The sequence below is a fragment of the Corythoichthys intestinalis genome, chromosome 16 (assembly GCF_030265065.1).
Source record: "Corythoichthys intestinalis isolate RoL2023-P3 chromosome 16, ASM3026506v1, whole genome shotgun sequence".
NCBI lineage: Eukaryota > Metazoa > Chordata > Actinopteri > Syngnathiformes > Syngnathidae > Corythoichthys > Corythoichthys intestinalis.
Window position 1 is genome coordinate 29,588,114 of NC_080410.1, and position 25,276 is coordinate 29,613,389.

Genomic DNA, 25,276 nt, shown 5'->3' on the forward strand with positions numbered 1-25,276 from the left:
TTACTGTTTGAGGGCTCGATAACACCAGGGATATGGAGGGGGCAGGCACAGGATGTTTAGTTATACTGTTTTTTGTTGTTGTTTTTTTTTTGCTTGGCCGGCATAGCACTCTCAGTTGTATTGTATTGTAGCCTATATGGGACAATAGATGGAAATTGTTTGTTTATAATGTGTCACATCAAATTACGGTCCGTTAGATTTAACTGTCCATCTCAATTTGAAAATTTACACGGTCATTGCTTGCAAAGCGTTCAAAGTATTGCGTATGTTGTCGTGACAACCCAGGGGTGGGGTGGGGCCTATAATGTTTTTTTTTTTTAATTATTATTATTATTATACTTTGGGGGGGGCAAGAAAAACATGTTTTGTATGTATCTCTCTCCAATGCTAAATCTGAATAAATACATTGAACACACACAAAAAATAAATAAATACAATGGGGGGGGGCGCTACTTCACGGTTTTTCACTTATCACAGCGAGTTCTGGTCCCCATTAACCACGATGAACGAGGGATCACTGTATATTATAATGTGAAACCCATGTTGACGTGTATATAAAAATGCGACGATGTCATCATGATCAGATTTTTACGTGATAAATTCGACACTTTAATAAATGTCACCATATTCATCGCATTAAAATATGAAATGTATGATGTTAAAAGATGAAATTTACCATGTTGAAACGTGAAATACGCGTTTTTATGCGTTCCGATGATGCATGAACGCAACGTATTCGTGTTTTCCCGACGTCCACCGAAGGCGTCGCCGACTCGGCTGGCTTTAGCCACGCCCCTCTGCGCCGTGACGTCACCCGGCTGGCTTTCCGCACATGGACGTCGTCGTGAAGGTCTGAGCGGTGCTGGGAGGGCGGGAGCGTCTGTACCTCCGTCAAAGCCGAGCTGCCTCCGCCCTCCGCCTCCAGTCCGCCGACCGCCAGCCAGCCTCGACGACAGCCCAAGCCGCCTGAGCCTCGGCGACCCCCGTTTCCAGCCTCCGCGAGTCCCTCCCCCGGGCCGCAGCTGCGGGATTTCGACGTCTCTGCGAACTTTGTTCTCCGCTTGCCGTCGACGACGAATGGAGAAAATGGCCAGACCTCTTCCCGTCAACGCAGCTTTCCTGCCGCCGACGCACGGCGTGCTAAAGTCGCTGCTGGAGAACCCGCTCAAATTGCCTTTCCACCACGACGAAGGTATTTGCATTTCATTTTCACCTTTGCTCGTAAAGCCGCCCATTTTTGCGTGTTGGTTTGACAGCTCTCCTTAAAAGTGCAAACGCGTGATGCCTCTTGATAAATATCCCCATCTTGGATGGAGGAAAATAGACTGCTAATGCTTTACATTGGTTCCGGGCGGTGCAGAGATAAGCAAAACAAGAAGATGGTTGACTTGGACCAAAATGACATCATTTTTTGCTAAATATTTGGACATTTAAGTGATTATAATTCGCGTTTTATTACGGTTTTGGGTGTGTAGGCACATTTTTTAGTGCGGTAGATCGTCGTCCTGACATTTTAAACTCGTTTTAGTTACGATTACGTTGATTCCTCGTGTCACCTGTAGAGGGCAAATTTGACGCTAATCCTCAAGGGAAAAAACTTAAATATTATTAGAAAACATACAAAATAAAACCCGTTTGTTTTTCATGCTTCTACAAAGTTGGAATGACGCTGTGGCTTAAAGGTCAGGTCGCTGTTTCAATTTTCTGTTTGTGGTTTGTGTAGAAATTTTAGACAGATTCATTTAGAATATTAAATATCCTAAATACACTGACGAGGAGTTGCCGCCGACACTTTTTTGGTTTGAATAAATTTTCCACTTTGCTTCCATAAAAGTCAAAATGATTCAAAACAGTTGAACCCTTTCTTTGAATTGTTTTATCATTATGGGATTTCGTCGAACAACAATGAGCTTTGAAACATTTTGTTTTTCTTTTTTTTTTTGCAGTTTCAGAAACAATTCTTTACAGATAATGTTCAAATATGTTGGGTAAAAAATCACATGATGATTTCTTGGCAACGTTGAGCAGCGTCAGTGTGATTCTGATTGACCTCATCCTGACTTGTTTGTGAATTGTTGGCTTTTTGGAAAAACGATGGCTGGAGGGTTTGGGGGGAAAAGCTAATATATAGGCAGAAAATCGTGAAGTCGACTTTTGTAAGGAGTTACACCCATATTACGCCCTGTTGTTCGTTGAAGTCGTGTACATCAGCAGGTAGGTGCACTCAAAAAACAGCAATGAAAAAGTTTTCTAATAAATTCACACAGTAATAAAAAAAAAAAAAAAAAATCCTAAATTTCATCCGCGTCATCTTCATGAAGTGTAAACTGTTTACGCAGTTGTTAAAATAGTTGTTGACTGACTAGATAAATATCAATTAAGTGTTGAAACGCTAAATCGTATCGATCCATTTGCATTTTTTGCACTTTCGTAAATAATCGACAGATTCGTCACATTTTAAATTATGGTTTGTTATAACAAGTTAAATATCCTTGAAGCATAATTGGCGAATAAAACTATAAAAATGATCCAACAAAAATTAAATTAAAACTTTAATACATTTCCATATTTTTTTCACACCACTTTGCGATAATTGGTCAAGTTTTATTATTTAAACGACACCATATTATGGTTTATCTTAATGCAACGATGAATTAAAATTCCTACAAGAGCCACACAGATGCTTGTCAAAAGTCAAGTGCCGATCCTAAAAATAAACTCGTCCAACCTGTCCGCGTTTTCTCGTAATTCACGAAATAAAATTGGCAGTCGGTCGGTCTGCGGCGGGAATTTCCACCCTTTGACTGGCACGGGGTGTTCAAACGCCTCCCCAATTGTTAAGTTCAACAATTGTTAAGTGCAAAAATAGTTGTCCTTTCTGTAAAGCCTGAAACGGAATTCTTAAATGTGATTGGCTAAAATGGAGGCCTTCGTTGAATGTGAAAAACTGGTGAGTAATCCTTCAATCCTCTGTTCAAAGGTCCTATGAGCTACACATTCAACAACATTCTTCTTCTCGGTGGAAAAGTGCAATGTTTCCTTTCGGACAGATCAATGACAACAAAATTTTAATGTCACTATTGCAAAGTACCGTATTTTTCGGAATATAAGTCGCAGTTTTTTTCATAGTTTGGCTGGGGGTGGGACTTATACTCAGTAGCGACTTATGTGTGAAATTATTAACACTTTATGATATCATTTCACATGTTATTTTGGTGTTTTGGAGTGACACTGATGGCTTGGGAAACTTGTTAGCATGTTCTTTATGCTATAGTTATCTGAATAACTCTTAATAGCTATGGCCACGTTCGCGGTCTGTCTTTGGCAATGTGTGTTCAATTGTATTATTGACTTTTATATTGAAATGCATGCTTTTAGTTTGTGGCGCTTTCATGCCCACGTGGGGGCGCACTCGCGCTTGTTTAAGCAAAGAAGAGCGCTCACACAGCAGAAGAAGACGGACAGCTACGCAGCGTCTCTGAGCGAGTGGGCAAGAGAGCGACACGGCTGCGAACCTACGTGCATTGTTTATGCTTGTAAAATATCTCTACAGAGGCAACGCCTGTGTGTATCATCTTTTCTGTCATTGTTGTGTGTTTTCCACCCGCGATCGGACACTTAGAGCCAGTTGTGTGGTTGTTTGAACGATGTGCTAATGCTAGCGAACGCATGCTAATCGTTTGTGTCATTGCTGTAATAGCACCTAATATCTTTTTTTTTTTTTTTACGTTGATGCGAACCTGTTTGGTATCGAGGACTAAATTGATTCAGTAAATTATACGGACGTCCAGCATCGTCATTTGGGAGTTGAGCTCGCTATATAGCCAAGACCGAGCCGTAGCGTCCTGGTGAGGACCATATATTCGCATTTCGTTGTTCATGCACTGTACATTGTACACTTATTCAGCATGTTGTTCTCTATTGTATTTTTATATTAAATTGCCTATCAAGATGACATATCTGTTGTATGTGTTGGATTTTATCAAGTAAATTTCCCCCAAAAATGCGACTTACACTCCGGTGCGACCTATATTTGTTCTTTTTCTCTTCGTTGGGCATTTTATGGCTGGTGCGACTTGTAGTTCGAAAAATACGGTAACTTCTCGTTGAATATGGGGTAAAGATCCGCGAGACTTTCTGTGGTCATGATGGACACGTTCACTGTGTTTTGTTTGATTGGTCAAATAAGTGGTAACGGCTAGAGATGTCCCGATCGATGATGCCGATCGATCGGGTCCGATCACGTCAGTTTCAAAATATCGGAATTGGCAAAAAAATATCGGCCATGCCTTTTTTTTATCCCGATAACGTCGGTAATTATTTTTTTTTAAATGTATCACGTTAAAATATCTAACGCAATTAATACATGCGCTGCACGACCCACTCACGCATTGTCGCGCTCAATCCGTAGTGGCACCGTTTTACCTATATAGAGAGATTAAGGGCAGCGTAAAATGAGTAGAGTGAATTTTGGCAGCGTTTGGAGCCTTTTTTTAATTGGCTAAAGCCTTACAATCCCTCTCCCTACGATTAAAAATATCATGGGAAGCAATGTGGGGAAGCAAGGTAGCAATTGATCTTTTTCTTAACAACTTATGTTATTTCCCAACGCAGAGAAGATATATCAATTGGTAGCACTACGCACAGTCATGGTTCCACTTCCCATCATGCATTTGGGCATGGCTACAGTATCATTTACTGAAAGCTCAACAAATACACTAGATAGCAATATTTAGTCACAATATACAAAGTCACAAGTCTTTCTATCCGTGGATCCCTCTCACAGAAAGAATGTTAAAAATGTAAATGCCATCTTGAGGATTTATTGTCATAATAAACAAATACAGTACTTTTGTACGGTATGTTGAATGTACATATTCGTCCGAGTTTTATTCATTTTTTTTCTTAATGCATTGCCAAAATGTATATGATCGGGAAAAATTATCGGGAATGATTGGAATTGAATCGGGAGCAAAAAAAAAAAACAATCGGATCGGGAAATATCGGGATCGGCAGATACTCAAACTAAAACGATCGGGATCGGATCGGGAGCAAAAAAAACATGATCAGAACAACCCTAGTCACGGCTAAATTTTGTTTTAGTTAATGTTGGCCCAGAGGCCACCAATGAGTGGATTTGGTACATTTTAAACCGGAGTGGCGGACTTCCTGTTGAATTTGGGGCAGAGGTCCTAGAGCAATTTTGGTGTGTCTGGTCATAATGGACATGTCAACCAATTTTAGTTTTTAGTTGGTTCAACCAATGACACAGGTTGTAGTTTTTGTGTTTTTGTTTTTTGCTTGTTTTTCGCCCCGAGATCACTAAGGAGGGAAAACTGTCCACTTCAAATATATGGCATCCTGTTCAAACTGGGGCAAAGTTCCTTAGACATCTTGGTGCATCTTGTCGTGATCGATATGTCCACCAATTTTGGTGTTTTTGGGTCAAACCAGTGGCAGGGGCTGGATTTTTAAAGTTATTTTTTGGCTGAGAGTATATTATATGTAGTTCAAGCTTGGTCCTATAGACTTTTTGGTGAGTCAGGTCAAGATGGATGTTTCCACCAATTTTGGTATTGATTGGTCAAACCAGTGGTTGGGGCTAATGTTTTTTTTTTTTGTTTGTTTTGTTTTGTTTTGTTTTTTGTTTTTTGTGTAGTTTTTGGCCAAGATGCCCCAAGTAAATGCAAATGGCAAAGTTAAACCTACAATGTGTAAATTGGGGGATAGGTCCATCAGCCTTTTTAATGTGTCCGTTCATGATAGATATGTCCACCAATTTTGATTATTTGTTGAACCAGTGGCTGGGACTGGATTTTTTTTTTTTTTTTTTTTTTTTTAAAGTTTTTTTTTTGTGGCCCAGAGGCCACCAATAAGTGCAAATAGCATGTTCTAAACCAGAGGGGTGGACTTCCTGCTGTATTTGGAGTAGGAGTGGGAAACTCTTGGTACCTTACAATACAATACGATTTGCGATACAAAGCTTACGATAACGATGGTATGACGATACAACGATTATCGATACATTGGTCAGGAAATCATTATAGGATATTCTTCAAACAACTAATAAACAGAAAAAGAAGCTTCTGCTGTAAATTGGGATGAGTTTATCACTAGTAGACGTCCAATCCGTTTGAAGTGGGAGGGATGGCAGCGAATGAACGAAAGATTGAACGTCTATGGCTGGTAGTGGCAGCTAATGCCAGGCAATGAGGTAATTTTGGGCCATTTAAGGTCATTTACCTGTTGATTTTCAGTCGCTTCCTGTTGATTTGGGGGTATTTTATGGGTCTCTTCTTGTTTATTTTGAGTTACAGAACAAGAAGTGACCTGGGAATTACCCAAATGAATAGGTAGGGACTCAAACTCTACAGAAAATCACCTGTAAATACCCTAAAATGAACAGCAAGTGGCCTGTAAATGCCCTGAAAATTGGACAGAATGACTATGAATGCTCTGGTTTTGAAACAACGAACGTTCCCAGACTAAATGGATTGGGCGTCGAGCACCGTCAATGCAGCCTTAAGAGTTAGCTGAGACACTATAATGGTGGAAGATTTTGGTAGCAACTTGTTGGTTCATTTTTATTTTATTTTTTTTAGACATTAACACCTTTTTAAAACGATATCTCGATTCTAGGCAGGAGCATATCTATAACCTTTTAGGATACAAAGTATCACAATATATCACCATTTCGATAATTTGTCACACCCTTAATTTGGAGCGGGGTCCTATAGAATTTTTGGTGCGTTTTGGTTACGTCCATTTTGACCTCTCATTTTGGTATTAACAGGTCAAACCACATGGGTAAAGTTGTTTTCTTTATTTAGTTAGTTTTTGGCCAAGATAACCCGTATGAGTGCAAAGTGCACAGTTCAAGCTACAATGGTGGATCTCCTGTTTAAATTAGGGCATAGGTCCATGAGGCTTTTTGGTGCATCTGTTCATGATAGATACATACACCAATTTTGATTTTGATCGTTTGAGCTAGAGGCAGGGGCTTTTTTTAAAAGTTGCAGCCACCAATAAGTGAAAATGGCATGTTTTAAACCAGAGTGGTGGACTTCTTGTTGTATTTGGACCATTGGTCCGCCAAATTTAGTATTGATGGGGCTTTTTTTGTTTCCTTTTCTTTGAATTTTCAACTCAAAATTCCCGTTTTCCTTGCGGCAGGTTTTGGTAAAGAGAAGGACAAGGAGAAGAAATTGGAGGATGAGAGCGGAGCGGCCAACCCGCCACAGTCGGCCTTCCTCGGGCCCACACTGTGGGACAAGACACTGCCCTACGATGGCGACAACTTTCAACTGGAGTACATGGATCTGGAGGAGTTCTTGTCCGAGAACGGCATTCCTGCCAACACGGCGCAGAGCGACCAGCGGCAAGCGGCCCCACCGCCGCCGCCCCCCCAAGCCCCACAGGCCCCCCAGGCCCCGGCCGCCCCATCAGTGGTGGACCTGAGCAGTCGCGCCGCCACTTCGGTGCACGCCAGCATGCAGACGTGTTTGCGCAGCCCCAACGCTACAGGTAAGCGTGAGGTGATTGGTCGCACATGTGTGAGAGGTTTATCATATGATTGCATGGGTGTGTTTTTAATTGACAGCTTGAACTTTGGAGCTGAGTCGAGGTCGTTTGTCACCTTTGCTTTTGCACCTTTGCTTGATCAGCCATCAATGCCAATGGATGTCCAGTCCATTAGCAGTAGAGACATTGACACACACTAACACATTTTACATAATCAGTCAAATGAACTGACAAATTAATTCACAAGAAAAATTTGAGTCATTATTGGTGTTGCCGTGGCAACCGAGGCGCTGAAGTTACATAATGATCTGGTTTCTAAAACGCATTTTGATCATTTCCAAAAGACGGACTTGACAAATTTCATTTCCAGCTGAAGGAAAAAAAACTGGGATGTCAAATGAGAATTAAAGTATTCGCTAAAATGCGTTTCCTGCATTGTCAAAAAAAAAGTGTGTTATCGGACGCAAAGCATTGTGGGTAAAGCAGTTAGGGCAGCCTATAAAAGTACAAATGTAGTGTTTCAAAATAAAAGTGGAATTGCTCTTTTGTGTGTTTCGGGATAGATCCTGTGTGAGTTATTTTACAAATTTTAAAAAAAAAAAACATTTTTAAAAAAACATGTATTAAATCTTGAAATTAATGTCAAATAAATGAATGAAAATCAAAGTAAATTTAATAGAAACCAAATATAAAAATTTTTAAAAAATAAATCACAATCAAATAAACACAAAAAACAAATAAAATTTTTTTTTAAATGAATAGTAAAAAACTTTAAAAAAACTTATGGGGAGAAAAAAATACACTTCATTTAAATAATAAAGAAAAATTAAGTAATCAATATTTAAACATCAAAATTAATGATTAAAAATCAAAATTATGAAAACCTAAATAACTACAAAATTGAAATAATTATGTAAAAACAAATGTAAGAATTAAACATTGAAATAATTATTTCAACATTTTTTAAATATTTAACTGCAAATGGAAGGAAAAAAAAAAGATTAAAATAAAAAATACATGGAATGATTTATTTAATCAGATATTTGTCATTTTTAATTTTTGCGCTCCTGGTCCTTCCCCATGATGACCAGTCTACATCTGCCACAATTGACTGGCAACCAGTCAATATACCTCCGTCGAAGCAATGTGGCAACACACGGTGTGGCAGGAAGCGTCGGGAACAGCATGTTGTTTTGACAGCGGAGCTGCGTGAAACGTTGCCGTGTGCGCGCGTGCACCATCCATGTGGCGTGCGTGTCCATGTGAGCCACACATGCGGACGACATGTGCTGGCGCTGGCGGCTCCGCCTCCTTTCTTTCAGGCTCTCATGCAGCGGCCCCTCCCTCTTTCGCTCTCTCCCTTGCCCGCCACCGCTTGTCCCAACTCACGTGGACCTAAGTGTGCGTGGGTCACATGCACGCTTGTTCCCACTTGTTTGCCTCACTCCAAAACAACAAGTATTGTGTTTAAATCATGAGCTGCCATTGACAGCGATGGGCGTCCAATCCGTTTGGATTAGGAGGAACTCACTCATCTGTCATCGTCAGTTGAGACGTGACATCAGAAAAGATACAATAGAATGTTGACAGAATATTAAGACACACCTGGTATTTCAAAATAAAAACACAATGCAGAGGGCTTGTTCTTTTGTAAGATGCCGACGCGCTCAGTCGCACTCAGGCTAAGCCGCGCTCAGCTCCGAAGTTTGACCCCGTACGTCGAGGTTCAAAGTTCGGCCGCGTGTATGCGGAAGCTTATCGCTAGCGGCACCCTGCCGGCTAGCAAGCTAGCTGATGTGATCACGTAACCAGATTTAAAAAAAATGTCGTTAGCCTGCGTGCTAATGAGGACGTCAAGATGGAGGCGGAGAAACTTCAATGACGCAGTTTGGTTTTAGCAAGCAGCAAAGATTTGCTAAGTGCTGACAGCCATAAGACAAAAAAACTTGGAAGAAAGAAATGAAGAAATAGAAAGGATTAGAGAAGAGAGTAAATGTTTTTTTTAATTCACAATTAAAAGCTGTGTAATTTAAAAAAAAAAAAAAAAAAAAAACTGATCGCAGACTTCATCAACATATTTCTGACCTTTGACCCTCTTCTCATCATATCATCACGCTCCTAAATTGGCAAATCTCTGATCAATTTATCTTAGAATTCTTTTTCTGACCTTCGACCTCATCACCCCCAGATTTAATCAACTCTTCAATCGGCTAACTAACATATCCTGTATGCTTGATAATTATCCCTTTATTTTTTTCTTGAGTTATCATGAACACCAACATACAGGAAAACCGATACAGACATACGGAACCCAATACATACAGTAACCTCGCCTTCTATAGAAAATGGGTATACAATACGTGTGTGAAACAAAAAAACGAGAGGCGAGAGCGCCGGTTGACCCCGCGTGTGTTTGCGCAGGCCCGGCGGTGACATCGGCATCGTCACGCGACACGCCCAGCCCCATCGACCCAGAGTCCATCCAGGTGGCGCTAAGCTACGAGCCCGACCCAGCCGACCTGGCGCTGTCCAGCGTTCCCGGCCAGGCTGTTTTCGACCCGCGCAAGCACAAGTTCTCGCCCGAGGAGCTCAAGCCGCAACCCATGATTAAAAAGGCCCGGAAGGTCTTTATACCAGATGACCTCAAGGTGATGTTTTCCCCATTTTCAGACGATAGTCAAACATCTCAAAATATTCATTTAAAAAATGTTTTTGCATTGCTTTTTAAATTTAAAGGGGAAAAAAAGGAAAAATTCTCTTTGTATTTATTTAGTTTTTCTTTATTAATTTATTGGGAATATTTTCCCCCAAAAAAAGGTAAAAACGATTTTTTTTTTTTTTTACGTTTTTTTTTATATGTATACTTTGTAATAATTCTAAACAGAATATCTGTAAACATTTAATTTTACTTTGGAAACCAAAGACACGGTTTGATCACTAATATTCAAATTCCAACTTTTTTGCTTCTACCGCACATTTACAGCTAAATAGTTCAGCCTTGTGCCGTGCTTCTCAGTTATCTTCTTTTATACAAATTTATGTGTATTCATATATATATATATATATATATATTCAGTGGTATGAAAAAGTATCTGAACCTTTTGGAATTTCTCACATTTCTGCATAAAATCACCATCAAATGTGATCTGATCCTTGTCAGATTTATACAGATGAAAATGCAGTGTCTGCTTTAACTAAAACCATCCAAATATTTATAGGTTTTCATATTTTAATGAGGATAGAATGCAAACAATGACAGAAGGAGGGAAAATAACTAAGCGAACTTTCTGTCTATGGAGACTTAAAGAGCAATTGAAGCAATTTTTACCAAACAATTTAAGTCAGGTCAATCACTGATGAGTGGTTTAAAGCTTAAAGTTTAAAGCCCACTATAAAACACACACCTGGTAAGAAATGTCTTGATGAGGAGCATTGTCTGATCTGCATCATTGCTCGGTCAAAACAGCTTTCTGAAGACCTGCGATCAAGGATTGTTGATTTGTATAAAACTGGGAAAGGATACAAAACCATCTCTAAAAGTCTGGATGTTCATCAATCGACAGTCAGAGAAGTTGTCTACAAATGGAGAGAGTTTGGCACTGTTGCTTCTCTCCTAAGGAATGGCCGTCCAGCAAAGATGACGCCAAGAGTTCAGCGCAGAATACTCAGAGAGGTAAAAAAGAACCCTAGAGTGTCTGCTAATGACTTACAGAAATCACTGGCACAGGCCAATAAACTTTGGCCAAGAATGGTGTTCATGTGAGGACTTCATGGAGGAATCCACTGCTGTCTAAAAAAAAAATAATTGTTGCTCGTTTAATGATCACAAAAAGGCACTTGGACATGCCGCAGAAGTTTTGGCAAAATATTTTGTGGACTGATGAAACCAAAGTTGAATTGGGAGTAACACACAACGTCATGTGTGGAGGAAAAAATGGAACTGCTCACCAACATCAACACCTCATCCCCACCATGAAGCATGGTGGAGGGAGCACCATGATTTGGGGATGTTTTGCTACCTCAGGGCCTGGACAACTTGCAATCATTAGTGAAAGAATGAATTCAAAAGTTTATCAGGATGTTTTGCAGGAAAACCTGAGGCCCTCTGTCAGACAGTTGAAGCTAAAAAGAGGATGGATGCCGCAACAAGACAATGATTCAGGAATCTGACTGAACTACAGCAGTTTTGTAGAGAAGAATGGGCCAAGATTAGTCATGATAGATGTGCCAGACTGATCTGCAGCTCCAGGAAGCGTGTGGTTGAAGTTATTGTTGCCAAAGGTGCGCCACAAAATATTAATGATAGTTCACTTAGTTATTATTATATTTGAAAACCTATAAATGTTTGGGTGGTTTTAGTTAAAGCGGACACTTTTGGACACTTTTTTTTTTTATCTGTGTGATTTTGACAAAGATCAGATCCCATTTGATGGTGAGTTTATTTAGAAATGTGAGAAATTCCAAAAGGTTCAGATACTTTTTCATGCCGCTGTATGTTACGAGATTAAAGTCTTAATACTGACTTTTTTTCTCGTAATATTATAACTTTATTCTCGTAGTCTTATTTTTGTTTCTTTTTAACCCTCATTCCTCTGTTGTAGTCCAATAATCTAACAAGAAATAAAATTCAAGATGGAAATTTGTTCTTAGATATATTTGTAAAATAATATTTTTTATTCTTAGAGGTGTTCTAAAATATATGAAAAATGTCCATTACGGATTTTTTTTTCCCCAGTTAAAAAAATAACTAAATAAATACAGATGAGCTGTCCTGATCCGATCACATAGTCTCATTCTCCTTCCTGCTCCTTTTCTTGGTCAGACAGTGGACTGAGTTGCTTGTTTACGTTAAAGATGATTGACAGACGTTAAGGTTTATCCTGCCAGAGATGCCTGTTGGCCGAAACTCCAAAGCGCCGCATGCGTCAATCATCGTTTAACTTGTTAAACAATTGCTGTGGCAACTCATTGTGTGTAAGTGAGCAGCTTGAGCTGATTTGAGTGGACTCACTCAATGAAGCATTTAATAAAGACAAGCATTTTTTGCACTTTGTTCTTGTTTAATAATAATTCTGTGGGACAGTAACAAACCTTAGGATAATTATTACGTTAGAAGTGCTTAAAAAACATTTATTAAAATATATAGTATACAGTATATACATAAAGGTTGGGGGTCCCCCCCTTGGGGTCTCTCCCAATTAAACATCCAAATCTGAATAAATACAGTGAACCATAGACTCTGTGATGTATTGACGGGACACAGGGCGTGGGGACGATTCATAAGGGGCCTATCTCCGTCAAAGCTGACCGAGTGAAAACACAAAGAGCTTTTTTCGTTGAAAATTCTTAATGCTTACATCCCTGAATTCTTACGTAAAACAGTGTCGATTCTTGGTTAAAAGCAACAACAACAACAACAAAACCATGCAGGTAGCATTTATTTGACGTAAATATTGCGAACTATGAGGCTAGTCAGGAAGGAAATTGGCGGCTGCCATATGTAAACAAGCTTTTTCCGATGAAAATATTTGGGAATAAATACTTGAATCCCTGAATTCCTTAGAATTCCTTATAGATATGGATGTAAAAGATTATTGATTCTTGGTTAAAAGGAAAAAAATGTGCAGTTAGCAGTTATTTTACGTAAATATTGCGAACTATGAGGCTAGTCAGGAAGGAAATTGGCGGCCGCCATATGTAAACAATAAGCTTTTTCCGATGAAAATATTTGGGAATAAATACTTAAATCCCTGAATTCCTTAGAATTCCTTATAGATATGGATGTAAAAGATTATTGATTCTTGGTTAAAAGAAAAAAAATGTGCAGTTAGCAGTTATTTTACGTAAATATTGCGAACTATGAGGCTAGTCAGGAAGGAAATTGGCGGCCGCCATATGTAAACAATAAGCTTTTTCCGATGAAAATATTTGGGAATAAATACTTAAATCCCTGAATTCCTTAGAATTCCTTATAGATATGGATGTAAAAGATTATTGATTCTTGGTTAAAAGAAAAAAAATGTGCAGTTAGCAGTTATTTTACGTAAATATTGCGAACTATGAGGCTAGTCAGGAAGGAAATTGGCGGCCGCCATATGTAAACAATAAGCTTTTTCCGATAAAAATATTTGGGAATAAATACTTAAATCCCTGAATTCCTTAGAATTCCTTATAGATATGGATGTAAAAGATTCTTGATTCTTGGTTAAAAGAAAAAAAAAACGGGCAGTTAGCTGTTATTTTACGTAAATATGATGAACTATGAGGCTAGTCAGTAAGGAAATTGGCGGCCGCCATATGTAAACAAATAGCTTTTTCCGTTGAAAATTCTTGTGAATAAATGCTTAAATCCCTGAATTCTTTATAGATATGAACGTAAAATTGTCTCAATTCTTGGTTAAAAGCAAAAAAAAAACAAAAAAACGTGCAGTTAGCAGTTATTTTACGTAAATATTGCGAAGTATAATGCCAATTGTGTAGCGGCTAATTTCTCCCATTGATTTTTTTCCACGTTTCAAAATGCATGCGTGGTACAAAAAATATAATAATTACCTTGAATCCTCGAAAAAATCACTCCAGAGACAATCCTTCATGTTTGTATGCGGTACAGCTTTCGTACTTTTTCGACCTAAATCCGGCGTTGGACCGCTGCATGTGACCGACTACGAATAACTGAAGCGAACTGTAGGACAGCCCCCTACTTGAAGGCGTTGCGCTATGGCTAACAGATGTGACCCGTCAATACAATTACGAAGTCTGAGTGAACAAAGAAACAAAAATTTTGGGTTGGGGGGGGGGGGGCGCTACTTCGTGGTTTTTCACTTATCGTGGCAGGTTCTGGTCCCCGTTAACCGCGAAAAACGTGGGATCACTGAATTTTTATTTTTGTTACTATTTGTGTATACGTCTGTATTGCTTGTTTATGTACACTATATATGTTAAATGTAAATCCAGGCTTCAAGTGGTTAATTACAAAGTCACTAATAAATACATTTTTTTAATAACGTGATCTATATAAGTATTAGTCAAAATCATCGCGCTCACGTTGCTTCTCTTCCAGGACGACAAGTACTGGGCACGCCGCAGAAAGAACAACGTGGCGGCTAAGCGGTCGCGAGACGCTCGGCGGCTTAAGGAGAACCAGATCGCCATCCGCGCCGGCTTCCTGGAGAAGGAAAACGCCGCCTTGCGTCTGGAGGTAGCCGACCTACGCAAAGAGCTGGGACGCTGCAAGAACGTCGTGGCCAAGTACCAGGCCAGGCACGGCCCCCTGTGAGCCCCCACCGCAGAGAGAAATATTCTTTAAAGTTAGCAGCCATTGACGGCGAAGGACGTCCCGTCCATTCCGTCAGAATAGGCGGGATATCCGACGCCGTCAGTGGTATGTCAGGACCGTCGCCCTCCTCCTTCTCCTCCGCTGACGCACACCCGAGCCCCTTTCGCACAGCAAAGCATTCTGGGGGTTTGACAAATTCCCAGCTAATTCATTTGAAAAACAGTAAGGGTGCAAAAAAGGAGAAGTTTATATAAACTTTAGAAAAGTCCTGGAAGTTTTTATGGAAGGTTCTCTTCCATTTCTGAGAAGTTTCCGTGAAAATAGATTTTTGAAAATGTTGTGCAAAGATTTTCTAGGGAGTTTGGGGAAATTTGAAGTCATTTTCTGGAAAACGTTCTGTTGTAATTATGTTTGTCATTTTTTTCCCAACATGCTTTGCAAAGTTTAAAAAAAAATTGTGGAAACCTCACAAGGAACTTTCACATGAATTTCTGGGAAAGTACTATTGACTTTTTGTGAAGTTTGTGTCATTTTCAGGGGAAGGGGTTTCTGAAAATACTTTGCTGAATTTTCCCTCCCCAAAAATCTGGAAGCTTTGAAGAAATTTCAGGAAATTTTCAGAAAAAGTTCACCTGAATCTTCTGCTAAATACTGTATTTTTCGGACTATTAGTCGTACCTGAGTAGAAGTCGCACCAAGAACAGACATGTCATCTTGAAAGGCAATTTAAAATAAAAACGGAGAGCAACATGCTAAATAAGTACGGTATGCAAACGTTACGCTGCTGCTCCATTACAGTTTTCGGCTGCATATTTCACTACTTGCAGCTTGTGATCTGCAGAATTAAGATTTTCTTTTCGTTTCCATTCTCTTCAGCCCTTCTCAGTTGTTTTTATAAGTTACCACCAATGTTGAAATGCAGGCTTTGAGCGCCCTCTTGCGGTTTAGTGTGAAAATAACATGAAATAATAATGTGTTAATCATTTCACATGTAAGTCGCACCCCCCAAATAAAGGGGGCGACTTATAGTCCGAAAAATCCAGTCCTTCTGAATCTTTTCAATTCAATTGAATGGAAATGAAATCTAACATGATCTTCTCAGTTGGAAGATACACTCCTGCCACCTGCTGGACTTAAAAAGAACAGCACTGTTTATCACTCGTACAAGTGCTAAATGTACAAAAAGAGCCATTTTTGGTGTTCAGTGTGAAAGGGGCTTCATTTTTGCGTTGAGGCCATCTGACCTCAGACTTGTTTTTCTAACCTATTGATGTTTTCACCCCGGCTCTCAATTCTGATTGGCCGACACCCATTACCCTCTTCCTCCTCATCTTCATCACTTGTGCACTAAAGCGTAGTTCACAATCTTCTTTTCCCTCCGTACGGCGGCAGTTGTTTTTTCCAGCGTGATTTGTTCCTTTTCCTCCACTGATTAATTCTTTTTTTTTTTTTTCTTTTCAATGTTAATTTTTTTTCATTTGTGTCTAATGTAGCATACGTGCGCCCCCTCCCCTCCTTCCCACGTGGTAGAGCCCCACCCTCCTCCCTAGCGGACGCCGCCGCCACGAATGTAAAAGGAGGAAAAAGTTTTTTTTGTTTTTCGGTGTGGGCGGACGGCGTCCGTTTTGTGTATGGCAGACCAAACCAATCGCTTACAGAGATGATATATTGGTTACAAGAGATGTTTATATATATATATATAAAACCTATAAATCTTTACGTTGTTGTTTTGTACAGTATTTTTCCTAAACATTTACTGAAGATGTATTTTAAAGGCACAACACATCCAGAAGATTATTAAAGATTACAACAATTCAAAACTGCGCTTGTTTTGACTTTTCCAAACTCGATGATGTCCGTTTGCCACGGTAACAACAAAAAAGCTGCCATCATGATGCCATCCACAGCCAGGTAACTTTCCCGCCGAGACAAGGTGAGACTTTCGCCGTTTTTTTTTTTTTACCTTGTAACATCATCCGCAACATCGTCACCCTGGAGACGGGCTTTACATCATGGAGTGTTGCCATGACGATGCCTGTGAGGACTTCTCTTCTGCCTGGCGACTTGACACCGGAGCTTGTAATCCTTTTGGGCACTTGTTTAAATACTATAAATTTTTAAAAAAATACTTAATAATGTTATTTGGGTGGCTATACCCGGAGTTTATTTCCTGAGGAAATTACCCAAAATAAACAGGAAGTGATCCAAAACCAACAAGTTACCCCGATGTGAATAGGAAGTGACCTAAAATGTCCCAAAATTAACAGGAAGTGAAAAAAATAAATAGGAATTCAACTAGAAGTATCCCCAAATTAGCAGGAGGTGACCAAGAATGTCAAAAAAATCGACAGGAAGATAACTGAAAATGCCCAAAATTGACCAGAAGTAACAAAATTAACAGTACGTCATCCAGAAATGACCCAAAATCAAAAGGAAGTGCCCCAGAAGTGTCCAAAAATCATGAGAAGTAACTTGGAATTGAACGTAAATCAATTGAAAGTGACCGAGAATGCCCCAAAATCAACAGGAAATGGCTCAAAATTAACAGAAAGTGACATGCGGGAACTTACCGACCAGGAAAACCAGAGCATCCCCACGCAATTTGCATTTTATTTTAGATTTAGTTTTTATTCACATTCCATTAGTTTATTAAATACACTTTTAAGTAGAGATGTCCGGGATGCCGATCGATCGTGTCCGATCACATCATTTTCAAAGTATCGGAATCGGCAAAAAAATATTGGCCATGCCTTTTTTTAATATATATACTGTATATTTTTTAATTAAATCGTTTTCCAATTGTATTTAACGCCACAGACATAACATGTTACACTCATCCAGAGTCTTTAGTTTAGGCTTAAGGTAGGGTTATCAAATTTATCCCGATAACGGCGGTAATTAATTCTTTAAAAAATGTATCACGTGAAAATATTTAACGCAATTAATGCATGCGCTGCACGACCCACTCGCGCATTGTCGCGCTCAATCTGTAATGGTGCCATTTTACCTATATAGAGAGATAAAAGGCAGCGTGAAATGAGTGGAATGAATTTTGGCAGCCTTTGGAGCCTTTTTCTAATTGGCTAAAGCCTTACAATCCCTTTCTCTATGATAGGAAATATCATGGGAAGCAATGTGGGGAAGCAAGGTAGCAATTGATCTTTTTCTTAACACCTTATGTTATTTCCCAACGCAGAGAAGATTTATCAATTGGTAGCACTACGCACAGTCATGGTTCCACGTCCCATCATGCAATTGGGCATGGCTACAGTATCATTTACTGAAAGCTCAACAAATACACTAGATGGCAATATTTAGTCACAATATACAAAACACAAGTCTTTCTATCCGTGGATCCCTCTCACAGAAAGAATGTTAATAATGTAAATGCCATCTTGAGGATTTGTCATAATAAACAAATACAGTACTTATGTACTGTATGTTGAATGTATATATTTGTCCGAGTTTTATTCATTTTTTTCTTAATGCATTGCCAAAATGTATATGATCGGGGAAAATTATCGGGAATGATTGGAATTGAATCGGGAGCAAAAAAAGCAATCGGATCGGGAAATATCGGGATCGGCAGATACTCAAACTAAAACGATCGGGATCGGATCGGGAGCAAAAAAACATGATCGGAAAACCCTACTTTTAAGTAATAATTGTTTGAAAAAAAATTAATGAACAAAAATAAACAGTTGCCCTAGAAAAGCACGTAAGGAACTTTTGTGGGTTTTAGAGCTTGTTTTAGTGCCATTGATGGCAATAGATGTCTGATCCTTGGACGACTATTGCCGTCAACGATCATTAAACATATTATTCATTCATCATCATTAAACATGTTACTGTCCCACAGAATTCTTTTTAAGCAAGAAAAAACGCCCAATCCATTAAAAAATTTAAAATCAAAAAGTTTTTAAAAAAAAAATGTTTGTCTTTAATAAATGCTTCATTGCACCAGCTACTCACTTACACACAATGAGTTGCCACAGTAACTGTTTAACAAGTTAAACAATGATTGACAGTCCTTTGAAGGTTAAGTCTCTGGCAAGATCAAAGCTTAACTGTCTCTTAATCATTGTTTACTTTAATAAGTAACTCGAGTTCACTCTCTGACAAACATCTGTTGACAAAGGAGGCGTTAACCTGGCGCAAAAACAAATTGATTTTTTTTCTTCACAAGAACAATGGAACTTTCTAAAATTTGAGGTCGAAAATGAAGATGATTATGATGATAGTTCTATCTACCTTTGGTGTCTACAAATAGGTAAGACGTACTTGCATTGTAGCCATATTATTGTTGTTGCTGATGCTGTGCAGACAGCTGTTGAATATTCGTGTGCAATTTATTTTAGTGTTGTGAAAAGTAGGTGTAAAACTGAGGGTTATTGGACCTTTAAGTTTTCCAATGAGTTTGTGTGTCATTGAACTGTCTAGCTGAGGGGATTTGCATTATAATACACGGGCACTTTTATTTCCATTACAAAAACTCCAACACACACTGAAGGTGAAATAGAACGCTGTCTTTGTAGTAGCTTAGTAGTAGGTAAACTATCCAGTACGCGTGTGTAATGCCGTTGTCCCCGCCTTGTATTGAGAAAACGCGCGAGTAAGACAAATTTGGACCGAAACGGCTGTTTTCGGACGGGAAAAACTAAAAAAAGATCCTCAGCACCACCTGCTGTGACTTGCAGTTGATTTGTTTACATATATTACATTATATACACAAAATCACCTAGTTGCAAGGAAAACTAAAGAGACCGCTTATTGATATGTTTTACTTTATTAACAGGAAGTTAGTAGCACCACAAAGAGAAGACAGCGGCAGCGGAAAGGCCAGGAAGTTACAAAACACGAACAGGAAGTGACGTCACAATCACTTGAAAAAATCCCACAAAAGCCATTTGAGTCCAACTCTTAAAATGCGTAAAAACGCCAGCAAAAAAAAAATCCAAAAAGTTCAAAAAAGGGCTCATGCTTCATTCAGTTTGTTTTCTGCCCAACAAGTCGTTTCTAGGAAGTTAGCGCAAAATGCTAACCGACGTGCTAATAGGAGAGTCCACTGCGAGTGAGTGGTCGCCATTTTGAAATACGTGGACAAACAACATGAACACCGTGCGGACTCCTGAGAGTTGTCCATGAATACTGCTTTTCTCAGCGCGTGATTGGTCGCCATTTTTTTCCAGAGGTGGGGGAAAAAATCTTCTATGTGATCACCAAGCAAACTCACACATGAATTATTCTCCATGAATGTTATTTATCCTCAACGTGTGACTGGTCGCCGGGACAAAAAATGACCACGTTGACCCCAAAAGAAGCACTAAAAAATGAGGGTGCATTGCCACCTGATTGGTCTCGGTGACCGATGTTCTCAACAGCTGACATTTACGCTGATAGATGTACAATCCATTTTGAATGGCAGTGAATGGTCCTACTTCAATACCACTGACGGCGACAGGCGTCCAATCATTTTGAACTGGGAGTAGTTGGCAGCGATCCAGTTAAAACGGATTGGACGCCCGTCGCTGTCAATGGCAGTGAATGAGTTAAAAGTTCCGCCTACGACTGGGAAACATGCACTCGTCAGTGTAGCGCAACTGGCCAACATATTTGTTTTTCATCGGCGTGATCTGTCGGCGGACCGTGGAATGACTCGTACCGATTAAAGAAATCGGACGTGCGAAAGCGGTAAACAATTTTGATGCAGCGGGCGGTCTCAGGACGGGTCGGCGTGAGCGTAGAGGTACTTCCAGATGGCGTAGTAGTGAACGGCGGCGGCCAGCGCCACAAAGACGTGCCAGATGGCGTGCGCGAAGGGAATGACGCCGTCGCTTTTGAAGAAGACCACGCCCACGCAGTACAACAGGCCGCCGCAGGCCACCTCCAGCAAACCTTCCGTCGGCTTCTGATGAAAGCACACACACCCGTCAGATTTTAAATCTTGATCTCGAAGATCTCATTTAAAGCAGAAATGTGAGGTAATTTCATAACATGCCAAATAGGGTCACAATTAAAGTAATTAAACATTGTCCAACAAATAAAGCATGAAAAAAATTATTTATATGTTGTATATTTGACAAAATAATCGCGTTTCCGAAGTTCGAGCCTGAAAGGGGACGAACCCGGAAGTGATACGTCACACCGAGAACAGCGATGGCAGCTCCATACATACGGCCGCCATACAAAGCCCTTCAAACAATGATTCAAACAGCGATATAAGCGATAGATCAAGCGCAAGGGAGGAGATCCAAGTTTTTGAAGAGTTGGAGGGAGAAGAGGAGCTTGGAATTTTATGTTGGACCTAACATGTATTAGCCAGACGCTAATCAGGATGCAAACAACGTGCCTAGACTACCTGACATGGAATGGATACAAGACCCATCGAGATTACAAGATTGGTAAGATATTGGCTGTTATTATTTTCATGATCTGAAGATGCAGGCATTTGCACATAATTTTATGTTTTTGTCTATCTGATGACATTGTTTAAAACAATAATAATCAGACTGCATGTTCATTTAGGCAGATCCGGCAGCGCTCATGCATATAAAATAATAATCTAAAAACATTGGGGGGGGAGAAGGAGATGAGTCGTTGATGGCTTTCTCCACTTTATTGTGGCAACAATAAGAAAACAAAATAATAGCTGACTGCCGCCACATTCGACCGCGAAGTTTTGCTTCTCGCTCATCTCCGCCTCACCTCGTACTACCAGCTACTACTACTTCCAGTCCCAGCGTCTCTTAAACGGATCATGCATAGTGTCTTGTTATGAGCGTTTTGTTGACAAAGGTATCGAACACACGACGTGCTTACAACTTTGTTTCTTTATTAACACATGGAGCTAACAGTAGCTGGGGCTTTCGGCAGTAAGTGGCGTCTAATGGCGTGAGGAAATGTAGTTTTTTCACACAAGCGAATGGATTACAAAGCACCACTTCAGTGTTGTCCCGAGACTACATTTCCCATGATTCACTGCGTGACTTGAGCCGCTCTCTGATTCGCTGCGAGATTGTCTCAATGCCAACACGCTCGCTGTCACCTGTCAGCGGCTCTCGCGAAACATAAACTAGAAGGCTATCAAGCGATCACCGTGAAAGAAACGCCGCTACAAATGCAATGCAATGCTTGAAGCATGAAGGTGGAAATATATAATACAAATACAAATAAATGTGCACAAACTCACCGGCGGTGTAAACCTGCCGCTGTCAACGCTCTGGGAGGTCGCGTTTCACAGCATTCTGCCGCGGTCCCCAGCTGTTTGCTCGCCATTCAAGCTCGTTTGCATTTGATCGCTAGTCTGATACACTCCTGCTTTTTCGGTGAGGTCTTTTGTGTTTATGCGTTATTGGATCATTTTTGTTCACCACTGTAAATAAGAGCACTGAAGCAATAGGTGTAAGTCGCCATTTCTGTTCAACCCGTTTTCTCCTGCTTTGTTTAGCGTAAGAAGCTAGGTTAGTGGCAGTCTTTTCTTTGTTCTTTTTCATGATCAGGGTTTAGTTAGTGGGTGGGGTTCAAGTGTAGATTCCTTTTGTTTGTTGTTTTGGCCTGGGCTTACCCTGAAGCCGCGCTTCATCTCCATTTTGTACATATTCATTGCGAGTTTGATTGTTGTGTAAATAAATTTGTGCCACTTGTGAAATTGTGTGGCTCGTTTTATGTTACGCCCTTCGCGAGCCGTCATTGGGGCGTAACACTAGTGAACATAACAACAACTATGATCGATGATTGCCACGAGTTGGCTTTCGGCTAACGTCTAGCTTCTACTGTACATTCCACAACAGTTGGCAGCTCTGCTTTGACAAAGTCATCAGTCATCTATCCAAAAATCACACTTACTTTTTGGCAAATCCTTGATCATAAGCAGACCGGTTAAGGAAGCAGGCATCTTCAAAGTGTTTGTAGCAGAGAACACTACTCGATGATGGTGTGAAATTCATTCGCTTCGTGCGAACGAAAGATGTCCATTTACGCGCCCTGCTATCCTTTGGCCACTCATACAACTTTTCGTTTGAGTGAGAACAAAACATCGCCACACACCGCCGTGGCATCTTACCGAGAAGCAATGCAACAAACAATACTGTTCTATGGCGGACTTCCCTCGCACTTCCCGGTGTAACGTAATTTCCGAAGATTTCCAAAGATTGCCGAAGAAAAGCATTTTCGTTGTCAAGGGCGTTGCTATGGGTTAAACAAAGAATCTGGAAGGGTTGCGTTAAAAAAAATAATGAAAATATGCTTATAATTGTTCAGCCATCGATATTATTCAAAAACATGGTGGGCCAACCTTAGTTCACATTTCCCCTTTAATTAAATTTGTATTTACTTCAACTTGCATGTTTTTCAACTATTATTTTTAATATTTCTTTATTTGTATTTGTACATATTTCTTTCAATTTGGATGCAGTTAAGTTTCCCAACATTTATGCAATTTTGAAAAAAAATTGTAATGATGTATTTCCCTGCCTACTCTGAACTTACAGTGCTGGACAAAAGTATTGGCACCCCTGGAATTCTGTCATATAATGCTCAATTTCTCCCAGAAAATGATTGCAATTACAAATGCTTAGGTAGTAATATCTTCATTTATTTTGCTTACAAAGGAAAACACAAGAAAGAATGGGAAAAAAATTAAACCATTATCATTTTACACGAAACTCCAAAAATTGACCGGACAAAACGTATTGGCACCCATTGAAAAATCATGAGATGCTTCTCTAATTTGTGTAATTAACAGCACCTGTTACTTCCCTGTGGCACATAACAGGTGGTGGCAATAACTAAATCACACTTGCAACCAGTTAAAATGGATTAAAGTTGACTCAACCTCTGTCCTGTGTCCTTGTGTGTACCACATTGAGCATGGAGAAAAAAGACCAAAGAACTGTTTGAGGACTTGAGATACAAAGGATGCATGGGCAATCTCAAGGCTACAAGTCCATCTCCAAAGACCTGAATGTTCCTGTGCCTACCGTGCGCATTGTCATCGATAAGTGTAAAACCCATGGCACTGTGGCTAACCTCCCTAGATGTGGATGGAAAAGAAAAATTGACGAGAGATTTCAACGAAAGATTGTGCGGATGGTGGATAAAGAACCTTGACTAACATCCAAACAGGTTCAAGCTGTCCTGCAGTCCAAGGGTACAAAAAGCGAGTGAAAAGACCCCTTCTGATCCAGAGACCTAAAAAAGCCAGGCCGGAGTTTGCCAAAACTTACCTGAGAAAGCAGAAAACATTTTGGAAAAATGTTCTCTGGTCAGATGAGACAAAAGTAGAACTTTTTGGGAAAAGGCATCAACATAGAATTTCCAGGGGAAAAACGAGGCCTTCAAAGAAAAGAACACAGTCCCCACAATCAAACATGGCGGAGGTACCCTGATGTTTTGGGGTTGCTGTGCTACCTCTGGCACTGGACTGCTTGACCGTGTGCATGGGATTATGAAGTCTGCAGACTACCAACAAATTTTGCAGCATAATGTAGGGCCCAGTGTGAGAAAGCTGGGTCTCCCTCAGAGGTTATGGGTCTTCCAGCAGGACTATGACCCAAAACACACTTCAAAAAGCACTACAAAATGGTGTGAGAGAAAGCACTGGAGACTTCTAAAGTGGCAAGCAATGAGTCCAGACCTTAATCCCATAGATCACATCTGAAAATGGCAGTTTGGAGAACGCACCCTTCAAATCTCAGAGACCTGGAGCAGTTGGCCAAAGAAGAATGGTCTAAAATTCCAGCAGAGCATTGTAAGAATCTCATTGACGGATACCAGAAGCGTTTGTTCGCAGTTATTTTGTCTAAAGGTTGTGCTACCAAGTATTAGGCTAAGGATGCCAGTATTACTAATGATTTTTTTTCATTCTTTTTTGTGTTTTTCATTGCAAGCAAAATAAATGAAGATATTACTGACAGAGTTTTTGTAATTGTAATCATTTTCTGGGAGAAACTGAGTATTATCTGACAGAATTGCAGGGGTGCCAGTACTTTTGGCCAGCACTGTAAAAGTGTGCGTGCGTGCTTTACCATAGAGGTGACGACAGAGGCAGGCAGGAAGCCCATGGTCAGGTAAAAGGCCAGCTCCACCACTTTGTACCTAAAAATGCAAGCGATACACTCATCAGTTGGCGAAGACAAAAATGAAGATACGGCGGCGTGTTGGCGCACTTTTCGTGATATTTGTAGACGTAAAAGGTACCGGCGGCTGCCATCAGCCACACCAACCAACGCATGTGACACGCCACTGGACCCAGCTCGCGCAGATTCAACCTGGATGGGACAGGAAGTGGATTAAAGGGGCTATGAAGTCCCATTTTAACAATGTTGCGTGCGCGCACGCGTACCAAGGCGTGTAAGAGGCCGCAATGAAGACGTAGATGACGACTCGGTCGCAGATGTGGAAACAATGCTCCACTTCCCTGAAACATAAAACACCCCAAATTTAGTCAAAAAATCTATTCAATTTCAAGTGAATTTCTGT

General features: G+C 40.1%; 2 protein-coding genes across 2 annotated transcripts in view; one reads left to right on the forward strand and one right to left on the reverse strand.

Annotated features, from left to right (window-relative positions):
* Positions 1–699: 699 nt before the first annotated feature.
* On the forward strand, positions 700–16,617 carry LOC130931961 (hepatic leukemia factor-like). Its single transcript, XM_057861234.1, has 4 exons — positions 700–1,192; positions 7,174–7,524; positions 9,943–10,169; positions 14,582–16,617. The coding sequence occupies exons 1-4, from the start codon at positions 715–717 to the stop codon at positions 14,795–14,797; spliced, it is 1,272 nt and encodes a 423-aa protein (XP_057717217.1). The 5' UTR covers positions 700–714; the 3' UTR covers positions 14,798–16,617.
* A 2,814-nt stretch (positions 16,618–19,431) lies between these two features.
* Positions 19,432–25,276, reverse strand: part of mmd (monocyte to macrophage differentiation-associated) — a 51,550-nt gene continuing 45,705 nt past the window's right edge. Inside the window, exons 5-8 of the mRNA XM_057861236.1 lie at positions 25,140–25,214; positions 24,964–25,065; positions 24,823–24,892; positions 19,432–20,705 (exon numbers count right to left, since the gene is read on the reverse strand). Of these exons, the coding sequence (XP_057717219.1) occupies positions 20,517–20,705; positions 24,823–24,892; positions 24,964–25,065; positions 25,140–25,214 (436 nt within the window). The 3' untranslated portion in view covers positions 19,432–20,516. The remainder of the gene's footprint in view (positions 20,706–24,822; positions 24,893–24,963; positions 25,066–25,139; positions 25,215–25,276) is intronic.

Coding starts and splice junctions, on each gene's coding strand:
- LOC130931961 (XM_057861234.1), top strand. CDS start 715: ATGATGCATGAACGCAACGTATTCGTGTTTTCCCGACGTCCACCGAAG. Junction 7,525..9,942: donor GCGCAGCCCCAACGCTACAG/GTAAGCGTGAGG, acceptor GTGTTTGCGCAG/GCCCGGCGGTGACATCGGCA. Junction 10,170..14,581: donor TTATACCAGATGACCTCAAG/GTGATGTTTTCC, acceptor CTTCTCTTCCAG/GACGACAAGTACTGGGCACG.